The sequence below is a fragment of the Tachyglossus aculeatus genome, chromosome X4 (assembly GCF_015852505.1).
Source record: "Tachyglossus aculeatus isolate mTacAcu1 chromosome X4, mTacAcu1.pri, whole genome shotgun sequence".
NCBI classification, from domain to species: domain Eukaryota; kingdom Metazoa; phylum Chordata; class Mammalia; order Monotremata; family Tachyglossidae; genus Tachyglossus; species Tachyglossus aculeatus.
This window is the reverse complement of record NC_052098.1, coordinates 8478530-8500364: the sequence shown is the minus strand read 5'-3', so window position 1 is coordinate 8500364 and position 21835 is coordinate 8478530. Positions and strand designations below refer to the sequence as shown.

At 42.7% G+C, this 21835-nt stretch overlaps 1 protein-coding gene across 1 annotated transcript in view; it reads left to right on the top strand.

Annotated features, from left to right (window-relative positions):
* The window catches only part of PCSK5 (proprotein convertase subtilisin/kexin type 5), a 414129-nt gene that overhangs the window by 220446 nt on the left and 171848 nt on the right, over positions 1-21835 (top strand). The window contains exons 11-12 of the mRNA XM_038769509.1: positions 19104-19221; positions 20133-20321. Of these exons, the coding sequence (XP_038625437.1) occupies positions 19104-19221; positions 20133-20321 (307 nt within the window). The remainder of the gene's footprint in view (positions 1-19103; positions 19222-20132; positions 20322-21835) is intronic.

The window sequence follows — 21835 nt, the reverse complement described above, 5'->3', positions numbered from 1 at the left end:
CATCCTCCTGTCTCTCTCCACTTTAATCTAAACTTCACGCTGCTGCCCGGATCATCTTTGTGCAGAAGCGCTCTGGGCATGTTACTCCCCTCCTCAAAAATCTCCAGTGGCTACCAGTCAACCTATGCATCAGGCCAAAACTCCTCACTCTCGGCTTCAAGGCTCTCCATCACCTCGCCCCCTCCTACCTCACCTCCCTTCTTTCCTTCTACCTCCTCACTGTGCCTCGTTCTCGCCTGTCCCGCCGCCGCCCCCCCGGCCCACATCCTCCCCATCGCCTGGAATGCCCTCCCTCCGCACATCCACCAGTCTAGCTCTCTTCCTCCCTTCAAAGCCCTCCTGAGAGCTCACCTTCTCCAGGAGGCCTTTCCAGACTGAGCCCCCTCCTTCCTCTCCCCCTCCCCATCCCCCCTGCCCTACCTCCTTCCCCTCCCCACAGCACCTGTATATATGTTTGTACAGATTTATTACTCTATTTTACTTGTACATATTTACTATTCTATTTATTTTGTTTTGTTAATATATTTTGTTTTGTTGTCTGTCTCCCCCTTCTAGACTGTGAACCCATTGTTGGGTAGGGACCATTTCTATGTGTTGCCAACTTGTACTTCCCTAGCGCTTAGTACAGTGCTCTGCACACAGTAAGCACTCAGTAAATACGATTGAATGAATGAATGAATCATTTTGATAAGGAGATGGTTTCAAAAGTTTCATAATAGTAATAATGATAGTGGTATTTGTTCAGCTTTTACTATGGGCCAAGCACTGTATTAAGTGCTGGTGTAGCCCCAAAAGCAGATCAGACACAGTCCTGGAGGCAGGTAACTGGTGATAATTAAGATTAAGCAATAGAGAGCACCAAGAGTTAGGTCTTGCCTTGGAGGAAGTTCAGAAGAAAGTATCAGCAGCAGAGATTAAATTAACACCCAGAATTCCTGGTCCTGTACTCAGCCCATTGGATTTTGGTCCTATCCTAAAGAAAGAATAACATTGTTTGTGGCATTGTTATCTGAAGGGAGGCAAATACAGTGGATCCCTCTTCACATTAATATGCCTAATACAAAAAATCCCTTGCACCAAACTATTTTTCCTTAAGTGTCAGCATTCCTGCTTAATATCTAGTGGATCAAAATAATATAACACTTAATGTCAATTGGAAGTCGACCCATTTCCATGCTCCAGCACATTTGGAAGTGAATTATTGGCCATGAAGCAGAGTTTCCCAATTAGCCACATGGTATAATCTCATCCATTTGGTCTAATGGCATGGGAAATGGTAAAATATGGTCACAAATGCTGTGTTATTGTCATTTATACCTGGAGCAATGAGGAAAAGCAAAGAAGAAGAGAAGCAGCGTGGCTTGGCGGAAAGAGCCTGGGATTGGGAGTCAGAGGTTATAGGTTCTAATCCCGGCTCTGCCACATATCAGCTATGTGACTTTGGGCAACTCACTTCACTTCTCTGTGCCTCAATTACCTCATCTGTAAAATGGGAATTAAGACTGTGAGCCCCATGTGGGTCAACCCGATTACCTTGTATCTCCCCCAGTGCTTAGAACAGTGCTTGGCACATAGTAAGTGCCTAACAAATACCATTATTATTATTAATAAGAAAAACCATCTCCATTTTACAGATTTCCATCTGAAGCCATTGTTTTTGGTTTATTTGAAAATCCTCAATAATGTCAAAAAATGATTGTGGCAAATTGACCAAGTTTAAGTGAGCTAGAGTGAAATTGAAGAAAGGTAAGAAAATCCAGCTTTCCAAATCAGGCTATAGGCTCCTGAGAGGACCTCAAATCTATGGGGAATGTATGTTTTTGGAGCCCTCCCCCAGTCAGCTCAGCAGTCCCTTCATGTCTGTTTTTTCCTTTCAGATCTCCCATGCTGTCTGTAGTCGAGTTACTGGGGGAGCAGTAATCAGGTGATCTTGACTCGAAGTGCTGAGTGCTGAAGGAGGATCTTGTTATAATAAAGCAAGGCCAATTTGCCTGATGCCTCTCTACTTAAGCTCTCCTATCTCTAAGTAGGAGATGGCCATCAGCTTACTTTTGGAGACCTCCTTGTGTGCTCCAAAAGCACATGGGGTTTAAGGGTATGTGGTTTCACACCAATTATTCACAGCTGAAACAGAACCAAAATCTTGATGTCTGCACTGCATATGCCATGGCAGGTTCTTTTTTTCATTTGTTTTGTTATTCATATATCACATGCAACTAGTTAATGTAAAAAATTGTACTTGGTGGTTGTGCAGAGAACTAAGGATTGTGCAAAGAACTAAAGATTTTTAAAGTCTAAATCTATGCCACTGTTGTCCCTCTCAGTGGGTTTCAACTAAGACAATTAACCTCAATCTCCATTTCAATCCTATGGGGATAACAGATTTCTAGGCAATAAGAGTTCTGGAGATTGAGCTCTTTGAACCTGGAAGATGAAAACTATCCAACATTAAAACAGCCTTGAAGCTAAATTCCCACCCATTGTAGGTCCCCCAACAAACAGTAATTAAAATAACAGTGCTTTGTTCCCATGGTGCCTTTCTGTCCCAGGGCTCAAGTCACTTTTCATCTCCCTTAGTGGAGCTAAGTAGGGCCTGAGTTTTGTGCCTCCCTGCTCATCTTAGTCCTTGAACTTGAAAAATAAATTAAAACCAGGTTTTTTTTAGGTTAAGATTAAAGCCAGTTTACAGGAGAGAATTTTAGTTTAGCTTGGGTCATTAATAGGGTTAAAATATGGATTGATATGGAGCACAATGATGACAGTTGTTATGAAGTAGCAGATCATTTTAAATCTGTCTGGCCTTCAGAAGGCCTTGATGCTTAGTGCCCAGCCCTCCCTCCTAAATCCTTCTGGTGTTTGTTTTACATTCTGTAAGATTACAGTGAACATCCAGCAAAAGCCAAGGCATTGCCTAGGCAGAAGTTGATTTGGGGGATTCTGCTCCGAACCCAGTGCACCGCCCCCTTTAGCCCCAAAGACAGAGAAAGTGAGGAGGGCAATTCCGTTTTCAGGCACACAATACGTTAGGCAGCCCTAAAGCAAGATAAGTTAGGCAGCCCTAAAGCAACGAATAGAAGTGGTACTTTTGAGGGCCTAAATTTAAAGATCTGTCACTATTTGCATTTCATACCTATCATTTTGGATGAGCCAATTGCTTTTGGCAGAAACGTGACCTTTAAAGTCCTTGCCCAGGGGTGATTTCTGTTGAGTAAGAATAATGTCTGGCCACTTTGGGATTTTAAGGCTCTAGAATAAAAGTGGATTTTTTTAGGTTTTTTTATACTCCAAATTCCAAAATAATGGCAATATTTAAATCCCACATGGGGTTCTTTGAGTTATGAGTACCATGTCAATTAATCAATGGCATTTATTAGGCCTCTGCTGGGTGCTAGGCACTGAAATCTCTTCTCCCCCTACACCCTACTCCCTCTCTTTGTTCCTCTTATGCTCACCTACTCACTGTGTCTTATTCTCATCTCTCCACCCTCTGATCTCTTGCTCACACCCTCCACCATGCCTTCTCCTTCACATCTGGCAGATAAAGCTCTCCCCCATATTCTCCCTTCTGAAATCACATCTCCTCCAGGAAGTCTTTCCTGATTAATTCCTCATCTCCCTGGCCTTTATCCTCCCAAGTGCCACTTCAGCACATCCGTGCCACTTAAGGACTTGGTTGCTCACTTTCCCACATCTCCTTCAAGCGCTCATAGAACAGAGGTACATATCTTTATTCTCTATTATTCCCATCTATCTGAAGTGTATTTTAGTGTCTTTTTCCTTGGCTACATTGTAAGCTCCTTGAGGGAAGAGAGCATGTCTATTACTTTGTATTTTATTCTTAGTATACTCAGTATAGTGCTTGGAATGCAGTAGGTACTCAATAAATACTAGTGACTGTACTAAGTGCTATGGAGAGTACAACAGAAAATGTGCATTCCCTGCTGTCAAGAAGCTTACAATCTAAAGACCGAGAAATTTAAGAATATACTGTGCAGGCATGGTTGCCATGTTTCTATAGCAAACAATACCATTCCATGTACTCTATTACACCCTATAGCTTGACTGATTGATTGATTGATTATATTTCTGAGAATAAGATTCCTGTGACTACTTTAGGGACTATTGTCAAGTAGTTTCCTTTAATGTGATAGTACTAGTGAAGTTGCAGGCATTCGTATACCAGTATTTTTGCTATATCCATAACCACAGTTCTAGTCATTCAATAGGAATCTCCAGGAATCTAAAGTTATTTTGTTTTTAATACAAGGTGAGGAGGCTTGAACACTAACATTAGATATATTGGATATTAGAGTTGGAAAATCTTTCTTCTATATCTAGCTAGCAGTGAACTTGGAGAAGGCCTGCTTCCTATACCACAAACATTCAGTCACTCAGTGATATTTATTGAGCACCTACTGAGTGCTAGGTACCATACTAAATGCTTAGAATAGTCCAACAGTACAAAACACATGTTCCCTGTCCTCAAGAAGTTTACAATCTCATGCGGTGGAGAGAGACAAAACATTTTTACAGGTGGTGAAAATAGGAGGAAGGGCACAGATAAAGCAGGAAGTAGTATAAACACTTCAGGGATGATTCAACTCCCTGAAATCACACCTTTTCATGTAGCATGGCCTAGTGGATAAACCACAGGCCTGGGAGCCAATGGACCTGCATTCTAATCCCAACTCCACCACATCCCTGCTGTGTGACCTTGGGCAGGTCACTTAACTTCTCTGTGCCTCAGTTTCCTCAACTGCAAAAATGGGGATTCAATATCTTTTTCCCTCCTACATAGACTATGAGCCAGTCAGTCAATTGTATTTACTGAGCACTTACTGTGTGCAGTGCACTGTACTAAGTGCTTGGGAGAGTACAGTATAACAATATAACAGACACATTTCCTGCCCAAAATGAGCTTACAGTCTAGAGGGGGAGAAAGACCCTTTGTTGGGTAGGGATTGTCTCTGTTGCAGAATTGTACTTTCCAAGAGCTTAGTACAGTGCTCTGCACACAGTAAGTGGTCAATAAATATGATTGATTGAATGAATAAATAAATAAATAAATAAATTACAGGGACTGTGTCCAGTCTGATAATAATAATAATGGCATTTATTAAGTGCTTACTACATGCAAAGCACTGTTCTAAGCGCTAGGGAGGTTACAAGGTGATCAGGTTGTCCCACAGGAGGCGCACAGTTTTAATCCCCAGTTTACAGGTGAGGTCACTGAGGCACAGAGAAGTTAAGTGACTTGCCCAAAGTCACACAGCTGACAGTTGGTGGAGCCAAGATTTGAACCCATGACCTCTGATTCCAAAGCCCGTGCTCTTTCCACTGAGCCACGCTGCTTCTCTGATTAACCTGTATCTACCCCAGCACTTGTGGCATGGGAGAGAGTCGAGGACAGAGAAGGCAGTGGTAAACCACTTCTGTATTTTTACCAAGAAAACTCTATGGGTACACTACCAGGACGATTACAGATGGAGGTGGGGTGTTCTGGGAGAGATGTGTCCGTGGAGTCGCTATGGGTTTAAGACAGCTTGATGGCATAAGACAAGACAAGACCCCAGCACTTAAAACAGTGCATGACACATAGTAAGTGCTTAACAGATACCATAACAAAGAAACAGCTGAAATAATAGCTGAATATGCAGGTAAATGCATAACTAAATAAAAACGTACACATGTACACAAGTGCTGAGGTTAGGAATAGAATGCACAAGTGCTAAGTTGTTTGGCTGATGTGACTGGTGAATAAACCCCACCACAACAACCCTTTCATTTTTAAGATGATTTTAAAAGACAGAAGCAGCATGACCTAGTGGATAGAGCACAGGCCTGGAAGTCAGAAGGGCCTGGGTTCTAATCCCGGCTCTGCCACTTATCTGCTTTGTGACCTTGGGAAAGTCACTTCACTTCTCTGTGCCTTAGTTACTTCATCTGTAAATTGGGGATTAAGACTGTGAGCCCTACAAGGGGACATGGGCTATGTCCAATCTGATTAATTTCTATGTACTCCAGTGCTTAGTACTGTGTCTGACACATAGTATGTGCTTCACGAGTACCATTTTCAAAAAAGGCATGTGTGGTTTATTTCTCCCTCAGCTATGATGAGTCCATCTTAGGTTACAAGTTCAGATGAACAATTGCAAATCGAGTGTTTCCTGTGATTTGCTAAAATGCTCATTTCCTGAACTTCTATTTCTTCCTTTGGAGCAGGGAAGGAAATCTCAGCAGATTTTCATCCCATGGTTGTAGTTAAAGTTACTTGGGTGATAGTATGCTAAGCCCTTTGAGCAGCCCCATGTTAGGTGAATGCAGACTCTCACTTGTGTCAGTATTGGGAAATGCATATTCATGTAGTGGTTTAAAGAAGAGTTGTTTGTGTCTGCAGTTTGGGGTTAATATACTTTTGCACATAAAGCAAATTCAGAACTCTCAAAATCCTTAGATAGTCCTACTGAGGCTTCAGTGCATGCATTTTCTGTGTTCTATGTGTGATGGTTGAATCTGGAAATCACTTGCATCTACCCCAGTACTTAGAACAGTGCCTGGCACATAGTAAGCACTTAAGAAATACCATAAAAAAAATTAGAACCCAGGTCTCCTGGCTGACAGTCATGGATACTATCCACCAAGACACCATGCTTCCTCTATGCATCCAAAATGGTGTCCTTCTGAACATGGAGGGGATATGGTCCGGCCTACCTTGTCTGAGCCCTACTGAGAGGTCACCTCCTCCAGGAGGCCTTCCCAGACTGAGCCCCCCATTCCTCTCCCCCTCCCCCCCCATCCTACCTCCTTCCCCTCCCCACAGCACCTGTATATATGTTTGTACAGATTTATTACTCTATTTATTTTACTCATACATATTTATTATTCTATTTTATTTTGTTAATATGTTTTGCTTTGTTGTCTGTCTCCCCCTTCTAGACTGTGAGCCCACTGTTGGGTAGGGACTGTCTGTATATGTTGCCAACTTGTACTTCCCAATCGCTTAGTACAGTGCTCTGCACACAGTAAGCGCTCAATAAATATGATTGAATGAATGAATGAATTTGCCTTCTATACATGTTTCACTCAGAAATAGCTTCAGAGCAAAAATGGAAGGTGTGTGGCCAGCCTTGTTATTAGCAAAGGGCTAAATCTTATACAGTTTGTGAGCCTGGGACCCCATTGAATTCCAAGCACATAGAACTAAAGGATCGGAATAAATACATAGAAAATACAAAAAATGTGTGATTGCTTTGCATCCTGCAGCCTCTAATGATTTGAAAAGACAGGGCAATGTGAAAAACATGTGGACAAAGAGTTTGTTCCCCTCTAACCCTCCCCCACCATACCTTGAACAGAAAGAACACTGACTTGTACATAATGTATTTCTTTTGCAGCATAGTGTCTCTGTGTTTTCAAAGTCAAATTGAGTTTAACAGGATCCCCAGTCACTTTAATACTACCAGAAGATTTTGATGTCAAGTTTTTCTTAACTTTTATAAAAACAGGGTTGCCTAATTGAAACATAAGAATTGGAAATGAGGCTTATTTAGTCAATCAGTAGCATTTATTGAGCACTTACTCTGTACTAAGTATTTGGGAAAGTACAGTAGAGTTATTAGACACAATCCCTGTCCTCGAGGAGCTTACACTTTAGCTGGGAAGACAGACACTAAAAGAAATTACAGGTAGGAAGAAGAGAAAGGAAATATGTACATGAATTACTACTTAAATGAGGTGTGTAAGATATGTACAAAAGTGCCATGGGAAGTTCTGAATACTTTCTGTTCCCATACCATTATTTTCATCCCCTCCATTTTTGGTGGAGTAAATAAATAAAACAGAATGGAATGATTCAAGAGCCTTTACAAGTTACATGTGCAATGAGTTAATGGAATGAAATTTGCCATGCAGTCAGATGAAGCAATTTTATGTGCAGGTGGTTTCTCTGAATAGTGACTGGAATGAGATAGATGATGAGATGAAGAAATTCCATGTGGGCAATGGTTGTTTGGGGGTGGCCCAGAATTCAGAGTTTCCATCACCTGTCATATCTCTCAGTAGGCCTCTTCGTCTTGGGCCTTGTGTTTCATATGATGCCTTCCAAACTCCTTAGAAAGCAGTAATAGGAATTTAGCCAGTTGGAAAGGCATTCACATATGGAAGGAAGTGTGTTCAATAATGAAACAGGGAAAGGCAAAGCAGAAAAAGGTTACTGCTTCACTATCAGGGACGTCAGTTTGTGCTATGGCAGGAAAATGTTAGGAATATATCCTCAATCGTCAAGTGTTACCCTGGGGCCTTCATATGCCTTGTTCACAGAGATAAAGCTGGAGCCAAATACCCACACATCTCTCTGCCTGGTAATAATAATGGTATTTGTTAGCACTTACTCTGTGCCAAGCACTGTTCTAAGCACTGGGGTAGATACAAGGTAATCAGGTTGTCCCACATGGGGCTCACAGTCTTAATCCCCATTTTACAGATGTGACAACTGAGGCCCAGAGAAGTTAAGTGACTTGCCCAAAGCACACAGCTGACAAATGCCGGAGCCGGGACTAGAACCGACAACTTCTGACTCCCAAGCCTGTGCTCTTTCCACTAAGCCATGCTGCTGTCTCCTGGTCTCCTCACTAGACTGTAAGCTCCTCAGGGGCAGAGATTGTGTCTACCAACTCTGTTGTATTTTACTCCCACAAATGCTCAGTACAGTGCACAGTAAGTGCTCAATAAATACCGTTGATTGAAGTAGACTCCACACCAGTGTGAGAAGCAGCATGGCCTAGTGGAAAGAGTATGGGCCTGGAATTCAGAGAATGTGGGTTCTAACCCTAGCTCTGCCACGTGTCTGCTGTGTGACCTTGGGCAAGTCACTTAATTACTCTGTGCCTCAGTTACCTCATCTGTAAAATGGGGATTAAGACTGTGAGCCCCATGGGGGACAACCTGATTACCTTGTATCTACCCCAGCGCTTAGAACAGTGTATGGCACATAGTAAGCGCTTAACAAATTCCACAATTATTCTTACCAGTGTAGCTGTGGAAACAAGTTTGGAGTCATCAGATGTCCAGCCTGAGCAGAAATGGGTTTCTTAATGTTATATCTCTTTAAAAAAAAAAAAGAGAAAAAAAGAAGGATTCCAGTGCAGATGTCTATGTTCTCATTTGAGATTTGGGAAGATTTTGATACTGGTGTCAGTGTCCATACTAATAGAAAACTAATCCAGAAATCCAAGGAGGAATCCTGTGGCTTTATTTCTTATTCTCCTCCTGGTTTCCTAAGGCCACAACAACAAGCAGGGTAAAGGGACATTCCAAGCAATTGTTTTGCAGATTCCAGCTGGTATGTTTTGAATAAAGTCAGATGTAGTCTTTTGCCCAGAATCTGAATTCAAGTTTCTTGCACATGCTCTCATCTTTCCAACCTTAGGCATTTTGGAGCAATTAAGTTCCTATCACACTGCCCCAAAATGGCTGCAAAAGGCTTAATTTTATAGGGTGGTACCCCCTAAAATGTACAAAACCAATCTGAACAGGGAGTTGGGATCTCTGCTAGATAGTAACAAATGGAAAAGAGCGATTTGGCACTGAAATGTCATTCCTCCATTTGTGCCTGTCTGGTCAATTCTAATAAAAATGTGGTCTACAGATAAATGTAAAATTAAAGTATCTTTTCCATATTAATGGCATCTTCGCACTCACAGAGAATTCCTGATCAAAATGGCTGCTGGCCATTTTTCTGCAAGAATAGGGAAAAGCAAGTGTTTCAGGTCAGATTCTTTCTACCTCTCCAAGCTCCACATATTTGTTCTCCTCATGCTGCATTTACATGATTTTATGGGGCTGAGGGAATTTATTCTGCAGGCAAGTGATTAGCCGGCAACCGGAAGGGTAAGTTTCGGCCTGAATATCCATCTAGGAAATGGGACTTCACTTCCTCAGCCTTGCAGGGTTACGGTCAGGTGCTTTTGCTTGTAATAATAATAATAATAATATTTCTGGTATGTGTTAAGAGCTTACTGTGTGCCAGGCACTGTACTAAGTGCTGGGGTGGATTCAAGCAAGTCGGTTTGGACACAGTCCCTGTCCCACGTGGGGTTCACAGTCTCAATCTCCATTTTTCAGATGAGGAAACTGAGGCACAGAGGAGTAAAGTGACTTGCCCAAGGTCATATAGCTGACTAATGACAGAACCGTTCATTCAATTGTATTTATTGAGCGCTTACTGTGTGCAGAGCACTGTACTAAGCGCTTGGGAAGTACAAGTCGGCAGCATATAGAAACAGTCCGTACCCAACAACGGGCTCACAGTCTAGAAGGGGGAGACACACAACAAAACAAAACATGTAGACAGGTGTCAAAATCATCAGAACAAATAGAATTAAAGCTATATGCACAGAACCAGAAATAGAACCTATGATCTTCTGTCTCCCAGGCCCTTCCTCCATCCACTACATCACACTGCTTGTAGGGCATACTTTGGGGTTTCCAGATATGAAAAGCAGAGTGGCCTATGGGAAAGAGCATAGACCTGAGAGTCAGAGGACCTGGGATCTAATCCCAACTCTGCCACTTGTCTGCTGTGTGACCTCGGACAAGTCTCTTCACTTCTCTGTACCTCAGTTTCCTCATATCTGTAAAATGAGGATTTCCCACCTGTTCTCCCTCCCCCTTAGACTATAAGCCCTGTGTGGGACAGGGAGCTGTGTCCAATCTGCATATAGTATATCTACCCCAGCGTTTAGGACAGTGTTTGGCACATAGTAAGCACTTAACAAATACCACTATAATTATTATTTGAAGAGACCTGAGTACAGCAAACATGGTTCTAGGTAAATTACCAACAACCTAAAGTTTATTCCATCCCATGAGGCCAAGTGTAAGCTTTTGAGCAATATCTATTTAATTTCCTGAATTCCTTTTAGTTGTGGAACGTTACCCCTCTCCATCAGAGCAGAGTCAAGGAATGATATAAAATCAGTCAATAAAATGCATCATCATCATCACCATCATAATGGTATTTGTTAAGCACTTTCTGTGTGCCAAGCACTGTACTAAGCACTGAGGTAGATACAAGGTAATCAAGTCAGTCAGGGACTGTTCCACGCAGGGCTCCCCGTCTAAGTGCTAGTCACAGTGTTTTATGTTGTGTGGTGGTAGTAGTCATAATTTTAATTAGGGTAATAAGGGCTTACCATATCCTAAGTGCTGGGGTAGCTACAAGATGATCAGATTGGGCACAGTCCCTGTCCCACACAGGGCTCATAATCTAAGACATAGGGGGAGCAGATATTTCACCCCATTTTTGCAGATGAGGAAACTGAGGCACAGAAAGGTTAAGTGGCTTGTCTCAGGTAACCCAGCAAGCCAGTGGTAGACCTGGGATTAGTATCCAGGTCTCCTGGGACTCCTGGTCTTATACTCTTTTCATTAGACCATGCTGCTAATAATGATCCCTTGGCAGAGAAAACAGTAGGCAATGTAAGAGTATTTATTAATCATCTACTGAGTGAAATGCACTGTACTAAGTGCTTGGGAAAGTACAACAGAAGCACAAGACACATGCCATGCTCAAAAGGTGCTTACATTCTAATGGGAGAGAAAAACATGAAACTATTTACAAGCAGTAAATATTTATGGAGCAGGAAATCTCAGGCAGGAAATGCCCTGGACTGAGAGTCAGAGGACCTGGGTTCTAATGCCAGCTCTGCCTTTTGCCACTGACCTTAGGCAAGTCACTTAGCTTTTCTGTGCCTCAGCTTCCTCATCTGTAAAAATGGGGTTGAGATAACTCTTCTCCCTCCCCATTAGACTCTGAGTTCCATGTGAGATACAGTCTGTGTCCAACCTGCTTACTTATCTTGTCTTTACCCCAGAGCTTAGTACAGTGCTTGGCAATTAAGTGCTTAATGAATGCCACTACTATTATTATCAGTGCTCTCAAGATTAATACATTGTATATGCAGTCAAATATACATATCATATATATAGATATATACATACAAGTGCTGAGGATATGTATAAATAATTCATAAGTGCTACAGGTAGCTTACCTGGGAATAGTGGAATGAGAAGTTGATCCCCAGAATTTCTTAGAACATCACTTTCATTTCATTATTGTCTCATCCATGTCAATTCTGAATTTTCCTTTCCATGACTTCATTAGTGGGGATGTTGGATTGAACTTGCATTTATATATAAATCAGAGGGATGATTGAATTAGTTAATCGCTTAATGGTATCAATCAATCAGTCAATGGTATTTCAAGAAGCAGCATGGTCTAGTGGAAAGAGCATGGGCCTGGGAGTCAGAAACCTGAGTTCTAATCCCAGCTCCACTGATTTCCTTCTGTGTGACCTTAGGCTAGTCACTTAACTTTGCTGGGCCTCCATTTCTTCATCTGTAAAATGGGGATTCAACACCTGTTCTCCCTCATATTTAGAATGTGAGTTTCACACAGGACGGAGTCTGTGTCCGATCTGACTAACTTGTATCTACCCCAGCACTTAGAACAGTGCTTGACACATAATAAGCGATTAACAAAGTACAATAATTTATTGAGCACTTACTATAATAAAGAGTTGACCATAAATACAAGTCATGTCACATGGAGTGGTTTTTATTGTTTGTTTGTTTCTTGTATAGTCACCTCAAATATAAAGTCTCTTCTTAGGTGCCCATGGTAATGAGGGAGAGTGAAAGCCTGACGTGTTGAAATCCATGGGTGGTCCCCAAATTTCCCTAAACCTTAGTTTTGACCTCCTGTCTTCCTCATGCCTCCCTCTGAAACCTTTATAAAATACTCCTCAGGGGAAATGATGAACTTGTTTAAATTTCCCCTCATCTTCCTACTCCCAATGGTGCTAAAAAAAAACAAACCCAAAAACCAAAAAAAAACACTGTGAAATGGGCCAAATGGCAGCATGAGGGGGAGAAAGGCAAGGAGGAAAGAAAGAAGAGCAAAGGTGGGAGAGAGAGAAAACCCGCAAAGTGTGACAAATCGTGTACACCACTTGGATAATTCGGACTTGGTTGAATTGGTCAGGGTGTCTATAAAGGGAAGTGCCATAGAATGAAGACCTGGGGGCATCTCTTCTGTTCTTCAGGAGCCCCAGGCCCAGAGAACCCCACCGAGCGGGACATAAATACATTTATTCTCTTTTCCATACAAGCAGCTTTGATTTCCTTTCTGCACACAGTAAGTGCTCACTAAATAGAACAGTGCTTGGCACATAGTAAGCGCTTAATAAATGCCATTATTATTATTATTATAAATACTATTGATTGATTGACTTTTTATGGTATTTGTTAAGTGCTTACTATGCACCAGGCACTGTAGTAATCAAGGTACGGTAATTAAGGTACAGTACAGTAATACGGTACAGTAGTGTGTACAGTGATTGATTAAAAATATTCCCATTAGGAAATCCAGATCCAGACATACTCCAAAAGATAGATATAGGGAGGAAAAATTTTTCTACCCCTCTCTAATCAGTGGCCATCGATCAGTAAAGACAGTAAGCTCGTTTTGTGGGCAGGGAATTTGCCTGTCCATTGTTATATTGTACTCTCCCAAGCGCTTAATACAGGGCTCTACACACAGTAAGCACTCAATAAATACCATTGAATGAATAATGATAACCAAGCCAGTTGAGCAGTTCATGAAGGGGTGTGCCTGAAGAGGGGAGGAGAACAAGATTTTCACTGGCTTTGGGAAGAGGTTGATCTGTTCCTTGTGTTAACTCCGGTAATTCATCTGTGCATATGAAGGGTCTACCTGCAGCTGTTATCCAAATCTATCCCCCCCCCCCCCAACCCCTGCCCCTAGAGGAGCTTTGAAGTGCAGGCCCCACAGACAGCCACATATCTGTATCTGGAAGGCTTCCACTTGCAAGTCTTCATGAGCACCAGCTAGATGGCTGGCATGTTTGGATTTAGCTGGGATTGCTTTTCAAGGAGCATTTACTGGTGTCTGAGCTTTAAAAAGAGGAAATGAAAGAAACAGGTGCAGCTCTCCCCTGGCCTCCCACTCCTCTTTTCCATACCCCAGAGGGCAAGCCCTGTGCAGAGTGGAGCAGCCAGCGAATGCTTGCCATGATGGAAGAATAACCAGTCCGGCAACCTCTAGTCCCTTTCCCTCCCATCCCACCTTTTATTATGTCGGGAGGGGAGAAGAAGAGGGAGAGACCCCAAGTTTTACAGGAGGGGAGGGATCGTTTAAAGGTGATCTTGCCTCTGCAGGCGGGATGATGGGTAGGATGACTTCAATGTCCCTTCTGGCTCAGGAGGCTGTATTTCTAGGATTCATTCAATCATATTTCTTGAGCGCTGTGTGCAAAGCACTGTATTAAGTGCTAGGATTCTATTTTTCATCCAGAGAGAAATTGTTGGCATTCCCATTGCATTCAAGCGCTTAGTACAGTGCTCTGCACACAGTAAGTGCTCAATAAATATGATTGAATGAATGAATCCCTCTAGACTTTAAGCTCATTGTGGGCAGGGAATGTGTCTGTTTACTGTTGTATTGTACCCTCCCAAGCACTTGGTACAGTGCTCTGCACAAAGTAAGCGCTCAATAAATACAACTGAATGAATCTGAAAAGACTTCTCCTATGACATAATAATAATAATTTTGGTATTTGTTAAGCACTTACTATGTGCCACGCACTGTTCTAAGCACTAGGGAAGATACAAGGTAATCAGGTTGTCCCACATGGAGCTTACAGTTTTAATCCCCATTTTCAGATGAGGTAACTGAGGCACAGAGAAGTTGTGACTTGCCCAAAGTCACACAGCTGATAAGTGGCGGAACCGGGATTAGAACCCATAACCTCTGACTCCCAAGCCTGCACTCTTTCCATTGAGCCATGCTGTCTCTAATAATAATAATGATGATGTCATATTTGGTCATGGAGAAGCTATGTGACTAGTGGAAAAAGCATAGGCCTGGGAGTAAAAAAGACCTGGGTTCTAATCCTGACTCTGCCACTTGTCAGCTGTGTGGCCTTGGGCAAGTAACTTAACTTCTCTGGCCCTCAGTTATGTTATCTGTAAAATGAGGATTAAGACTGTGAGCCCCATGTGGAATGTGGACAGTATCCAACCTGATTAACTTAAATCTACACCAGCACTTAGTACGGTAACTGGCACATAGTATAAGCACTTAACAAATGCCATAAGAAATGGACTTTTCTGACTAGGCCGTGCCCCTCTCCTGCCCCCGAAGCTGGCAGACAGGCAGGAGGTTGGGGCCAGCAGGAGACCCACCACTCCTCCTATCCTGCATGCTTGGCTTCATGTTCTGAGAAGGTGGTAGAACAAATGGTTGAGGGGGAGGAGAGTGGTACTTCCAAGAGGAAGGATGGGGGCACTAATTGTGGTGCAAGTGGAATTCTGAGAATCAAAGTGGAACCCACTGCCACGGTTCGTGCAGCTGCAGGCAGCTCTTTGATCTCCAGTACAGGGTCCCCACTGCACCACATTTAACACCTTCTCCAAGAAAGTTATTGAGTAGCTCTCTCTCCCCACTACTGTTTCCCACTTCCCAATCTCCATTCTCTGAGGAATGCCCCTGTTTACTACCTAGTAACCTGAGGCTTCAGGTGTAAACATTAACATTGAAGTCAGTTGCATGAAGATTAATATAGAGAGATGCAGTATCAATCACTCAATAATATTTGTTGAGCTCTTACTGTGTGCAGAACACTGAACTAAACATTTGGGATAGTACAATGGGGTTGGTAGACATATTCCCTGCACACCAGGAGCTTACAGTCTAGAGGGAGAGATAGACATTAAAATAAAATATGGATGTTATTCAAATGTACTGTTTTATCCGCAGAAATACCTGGGCTTTGCCTGAGTTTATCATTTTGTGGGGGATTTTTTATTACTATTATTATTATAGTATTTGTTAAGTGCTTGCTGTGTGCCAGGCATTGTTTTAAGCATTGGGGTAGAGACAAGATAATCAGGTTGTACATGGTCCACGTCCCACATGGGGCTCACAGTCTTAATTCCCATTTTACAGATGAGGTAACTGGAATGACAGTTGACAGGCTAGGATAATAATAATAATAATAATGGTATTTGTTAAGCACTTACCATGTGCCAAGCACTATACTAAGCACTGGTGTAGATACAACATAATCAGGTCCCACATGGGGCTCACAGTCTAAGTAGGAGGGATAACAGATATTGAATCCTCATTTTGTGGATGAGGCAATGGAGGCACAGAGAAGTTAAGTGAGTTGTCCAAGGTCACACTGCAGGTAAGTGGCAGAGATGGGACTAGAACCCAGATCCTCTGACTCCCAGGCCTGTGCTCTTTCTAATAGACTACACTGCTTCTCATGCACTCTTCCTCTAAATCCAATTGTTGCCAAGAGATTTAACTCAAGAATGGGAACAGATTGAAAAACAAATCCACTTTGGGTAATTTGCAGCCTCAAAGCATTGCATTGTTGTTCAGTCATCCATTGTCTGACTATTAGATTGTAACTCATTATGGGCAGGGAAGCTGTCTGCTAATTTCTCTTGTATTGTGGTTTCCCTAACAGAACAGTGCTCTTCACATAGTAAGTGCTCAATAAATACCATTGATTGATTGTCTGATATGTATAAATTGAGTGGTGCCCGTTCCCCACCCTCCCTATGATTATTAGTTGTGATGTTTCAAAGGTCTAAGAAGATGTTTTCACTTAGTGCTGTTGTTAAAATGGATGACAACAGCCTTTTCTCTAGAGATGAGAAAACTCTCTCCATATTGGAGGCTTGCTGAAAATCTCAAAATTCTTTCCAAAGTGATCACTGACCATTATTTGACCTGAACAAATGTGTACCAGTGAGTCTCCTTGTCTCCAGTTGACATGATATGCCCAGCAATTCAAAGCAAGTTTTCCATAAAGAAAATACAGAAGTCAATCAACAGGTTTGTGAGGAGACACACTTTTCCTAGCAAATAATCCAGGTGTTGGAATAAAATAATAATAATAATAATGGTATTTATTAAGCATTTACTATGTGCCAAACACTGTACTTACTGCTGGGGGTGGGGAATGCAAGCAAATTGGGTTGGACACAGTCCCTGTCCCACATGGGGCTCACAGTCTTAAATCCCAGTTTTACAGATGAGGTAATTGAGGCCCAGAGAAGTAAAGTGAGTTGCCCAAGGTCACATGGCAAATAGGGGGCGGAGCCAGGATTAGAATCCATGACCTTCTGACTTCCAGGCCCGTGCTGTATCCACTAGGCCGTGCTGCTTCCAAAGGAAATGAGTTACCATCATCCATTTATAAAGATCCCCTTTTTTACAAATACCTGGTGGAACTACCTGTGTCAACCACTTCTCGATCATCTCTTGAGAAGTACATGGTTCAGTTCTCTATGTCCAGGATAAGGGTGGGTGAAGAGCTAGAGAAGAAAAAGAGTTTATTATCTTCATCGTGCCTCGGAGTCATTTATTTGAGTGTCTCTGCCCAGCTAGTGGTTTTAGCCACTTAGACCTATTAGTCACCTTAGAAAGAAGCCTTGCAGCGCTTGATTTATGCTTTAACTGCTACCCTGTTGACAATGGTTTGAGATGATATGGGGGCATGTGTCTTTGCCAGCATGTGTGCAAGCACATGTGAGAAATTCACTTGGTCTGCCTTAGCATTGATTAGGGGTTGGCTTCCTAATCCCTCTACACAGTGCAGCTGGAAAGACTTAGCCCATGCCTTGTCATATCACTTGTTAAGAGATCATGTACACTTTTCTGAAGGAAGCAGTATGGTGTGGTCTAAATTGATTTATCAGTTCAGCACTTTGTGGTTTCACTCATTTAATTCCACATTTAAATATACAAAGCCAAACAAACAAGGGGTTTAAGTCTATGGTCAGCTCTCTGAGCAGCTACAAAGACCTAGAGTTCCATATGATGGAATTGATTGAAAATGCCTCTTTAATTCATTCATTTAATCATATATATTGAGCGCTTACTGTGTGCAAAGCACTGTACTGAGCACTTGAGAGACTATAATACAGCAACAGACACATTCCCTGCCCTTAATATGTGTAAATTGTAGGGGGAAGAATCTACATTACCGTGTAAATGTAGTCTGTTATTCCTTGCTTGCTGTGAATCAGGTGACTGTTTCACTCCCTTGATATGTAGGCTTTTACATTCAATTCCATTTAAATTTTAAAATATCAAAAAAAAATTCCACCAACTTAAACATCCATCCATACCCTTAATGTAATGCTCTTCAATACTTGCATTTTCTGGGATAGTAATTTCTAGTATGGATTTTTGATCTGTGGGAGCGTGCATCATTTAAATGTCTCAGAATTTAAAGATTACAAGATTTCAGGGTGGGAATCTGTCATAAATGTCTAGTGGCCTCCATATATTTTGTGCAGAGAGCTCAATCTATCCCTCACTTGTGAAAGGAAAGATAATTGTTTAACTCTTCTGGGGCATTCAGCCTAATTACTAGGTGATTTTCTTGCACGTAAGCTATTAATGCCAGCAAATCCTTAGAATAGGAGATGCCCCCACCCCAACCACCACCACCTCAATTTATTAATTGCTGGTAGAAATAAAGCCCAGTGGTTCAATTATTCTGGTGTGTGTGGCTGAGAAGCAGCGTGGCCTAATGGATAGACCACGGGCCTAGGAGTCAGAAGGGCCTGGGTCCTAATCTCAATTTTGCCATTTGTCTGCTGTGTGACCTTGTGCAAGTCACTTCACTTCTCTGGGTCTGAGTTACCTCATCTGTGAAGTGGGGATTAAGACTGTGAGTCCCAACTGGGACATGGAATGTGTCCAACTTGATTAGCTCAGATCTACCCCAGCACTTAATACAGTGTCTGGCACATAGTAAGCGCTGAACAAATACCATAAAAAATTAAAACAGTCAATGAGGGGACCATGGTGTCACTTTATAGACTCATTATATTTGCTTTGAAAGGCTTGACTGGAGATTGAGTTCAGACTGGGATCCATCCAAAGTGTTCCTGATGGATGGATGGATGGTTGGATGGATACCTGCCAGACATTCCCTACCATGTGAGCTGGTCATGAACAGTCTTGGTGTGAGTCTAATCCTTCTGTTTATCCTCCATAGTGAGCCATCTCTATGGATTTGGACTGATGGATGCCGAAGCCATGGTAATAGAAGCAGAAAAGTGGACCACAGTCCCACAACAGCATGTGTGTGTGGAAAGCACGGACCGGCAAATCAAGTAATTCTACTGATAAGAATGTATTGAACTATTGTCCCAAAATAGTCGTGGCCTGATATGATCTTTCCAGACTCCTGTTGCCCTTGATTTCATCCCATGGACATTAATGGTCTAATACATAAAGCTTTTGGGGAAGGGTTAATGTCCCTGGCTTCTAAATTTCAATCATTTTTTCCCCAAGGTTTTAACTACAAGTACTGCTAGGGGAAAAATGATGTGGAATCTTCTGAAGAGGACTCCATTAACTCTCAGTGCTCTCAATATTTGCCTCTAGCAGTGGGCACTTGCATCCTCGGGTAAAGTGGCTTGGATTTTGCACTTATTGGGCACCAAGAACCTGAATCTGTTAAACTCTTTCCAACAAGTCTCCTGGCAGCAGGATGCAAAGCATCCAGTTCCCAACCCTTAGGGAATGCAGATCTAATACCTGCCTTTCCATGTTTGCCAATCATGTTGGCAAACCGAAGTTAGATGCCAGCCATGAGGGAGAGGTGGCCAATTTGTTCTGCTTAGAAGATCCTGGTGTTTCACTTGTCTTTTTCCTAATTCCCATATTTTGTTCTCCATGCTCCCCTCTCTTGATCTCTATTGTCAATGACATTTGAGGGATACACCATACGTTTTTTGTTTCTTCGAAGAATTCAGTAGTTTGAGAGCTCCCTGATTCTCACCTTCCAGTCTTAGCTTCCAGGTGCATTGTGCCTGGTGGAAGATTCCCTACCTACCTAGAATTTCCAAAAGAGTCTTGGACAAGAAGCAGGAGGGTGCACCCTTTAAGAACCAAAGCTGGTCCTTTATTCAGCTTCCCTTAGTAAGCAAGATTGAAGAGGGAGGAAAGCCACATTTCAAAATCCTGAAGTGCTTACGTTGGGGAGGTCTTGATGTGATGAAGCTCCTTCCGTCTGTTGCAGAACAATCCGCCCCAACAGTGCAGTGCGCTCCATTTATAAAGCCTCTGGCTGCTCTGAGAAATCCAACCACCACGTCAACTACCTGGAACACGTGGTTGTCCGCATCACCATCACACACCCCCGGCGGGGGGATCTGGCTATCTATCTCACTTCACCCTCAGGAACCAAGTCCCAGCTGCTAGCCAACAGGTATGTGGGGTGTCCCTACCCCTCCTGCACCTCAAATCACTAAGTGTGCATCTCCTGCTACTCATTAGGGGTGAGAAAAGTCACAGACTCCTAACTATGTCAGGAGGTGGGAGTGGTGGCTGGGAAGGGGGAGGTTGTATGCTGCTGGAGCCTATAATTTCAGTGTCTTTCAAGCAGATGGGAGTGGGGGAAGAAAAGGAACACCTATAATCTGGAAGGATGAAAGAGAAGGGATAGTGACAGATGTGGTACCCATAGGGGATGCCGGGAAAAGTATGATGTATCTTTGGGTTCCAGAGAAGAAAGGCATGTGGTTGGAGTCCCGTGTGCTCTGTAATTTGTCCTCTCTTTTCCCCCTTTCACTCCCATGCAGAGATGAAACTGTGTCTTGGGGCAGAAGAAAATGGGCATGGTGTGGGAAGGGGGCGGGGTGAGGGGCTGGAAGGCATCCATTTTCCTCCTCCACCTAAATCCCCAAACCACACAGGCCTAAGTATGGAGCTGTGTCCTACCTGTACAAGCCAACAGTCTTCCCTGCTTTGCTTTGAGGTTAGTGTGTGGCTTCTATAGCACGAACCTTGAATGGTTTTAAAACATGAGGCAGAAGAGGGGAAAACAGTCCATATCTCCAGATGATGAAATGAGTGAGGTCATTGCAGCTGCCTACAAACCACCTCATCCTTGTTTGGATTGGTCTGGGTAAAGGTCATTTGAAACTTTTGCTCCCTAAAGCACAATTTTCTTGCTATTCAGAAGTGGAAAATGAAGACTATTGAGAGATGGTGGGATGTGGGGTGGGAGCATGGGTGATTGTGGGTTTATTATTCAGCCAGAATAACTTGTAGCATAGGTCCCATTACCTTAGGTTGTCAACTCCTTGTGGACAAGGAACATGTCTTTTGCTTCCGTTGCATTTTTCGAGCATGTGGCATAGGGTGTTGCACTCAGTAGGCCTTTAGTCAGGGTCATCACTGGTGCTACTTCATCTGTTGTTGCTGTTAATGGTATATGGTAGCATTTACTATGTGCCAGCCACTGTACTAAGCACTGGGGTAGATACAAGTTAATCAGGTTGGACACGGTCCATGTCCCACATAGGGCTCATGGTCATAATCCCCATTATACAGATGAGGTAACAGGCACAGAGAAGTTAAGTGACTTGCCCAAGGTCACACAGCAGACAAGTGGCAGAGCTGGGACTAGAACCCAAGTCCTTCTGACTTCCAGGCCCATTCTTTGTCCACTGGGCCACACTTATTCTCCAGTCTCCTGTCATTTAGGTTTGCAGTGCTGTCGATCAATCAGTGGTATTTATTAAATGCTTACTGTGTGAAGAGCACTGTACTAAGTGCTTGGAAGGGTACAATACAATAGAGTTGGTAGACATGTTCCCTGCCAACAAGGAGATTACAGTCTAAAGGGTAGACAGACACTGAGATAAATTACAGATATGTACATAAGTGTTGTGGGGCTGAGAGTGGTGTAAATATCAAGTGCCTAAAGAGTACTGATCC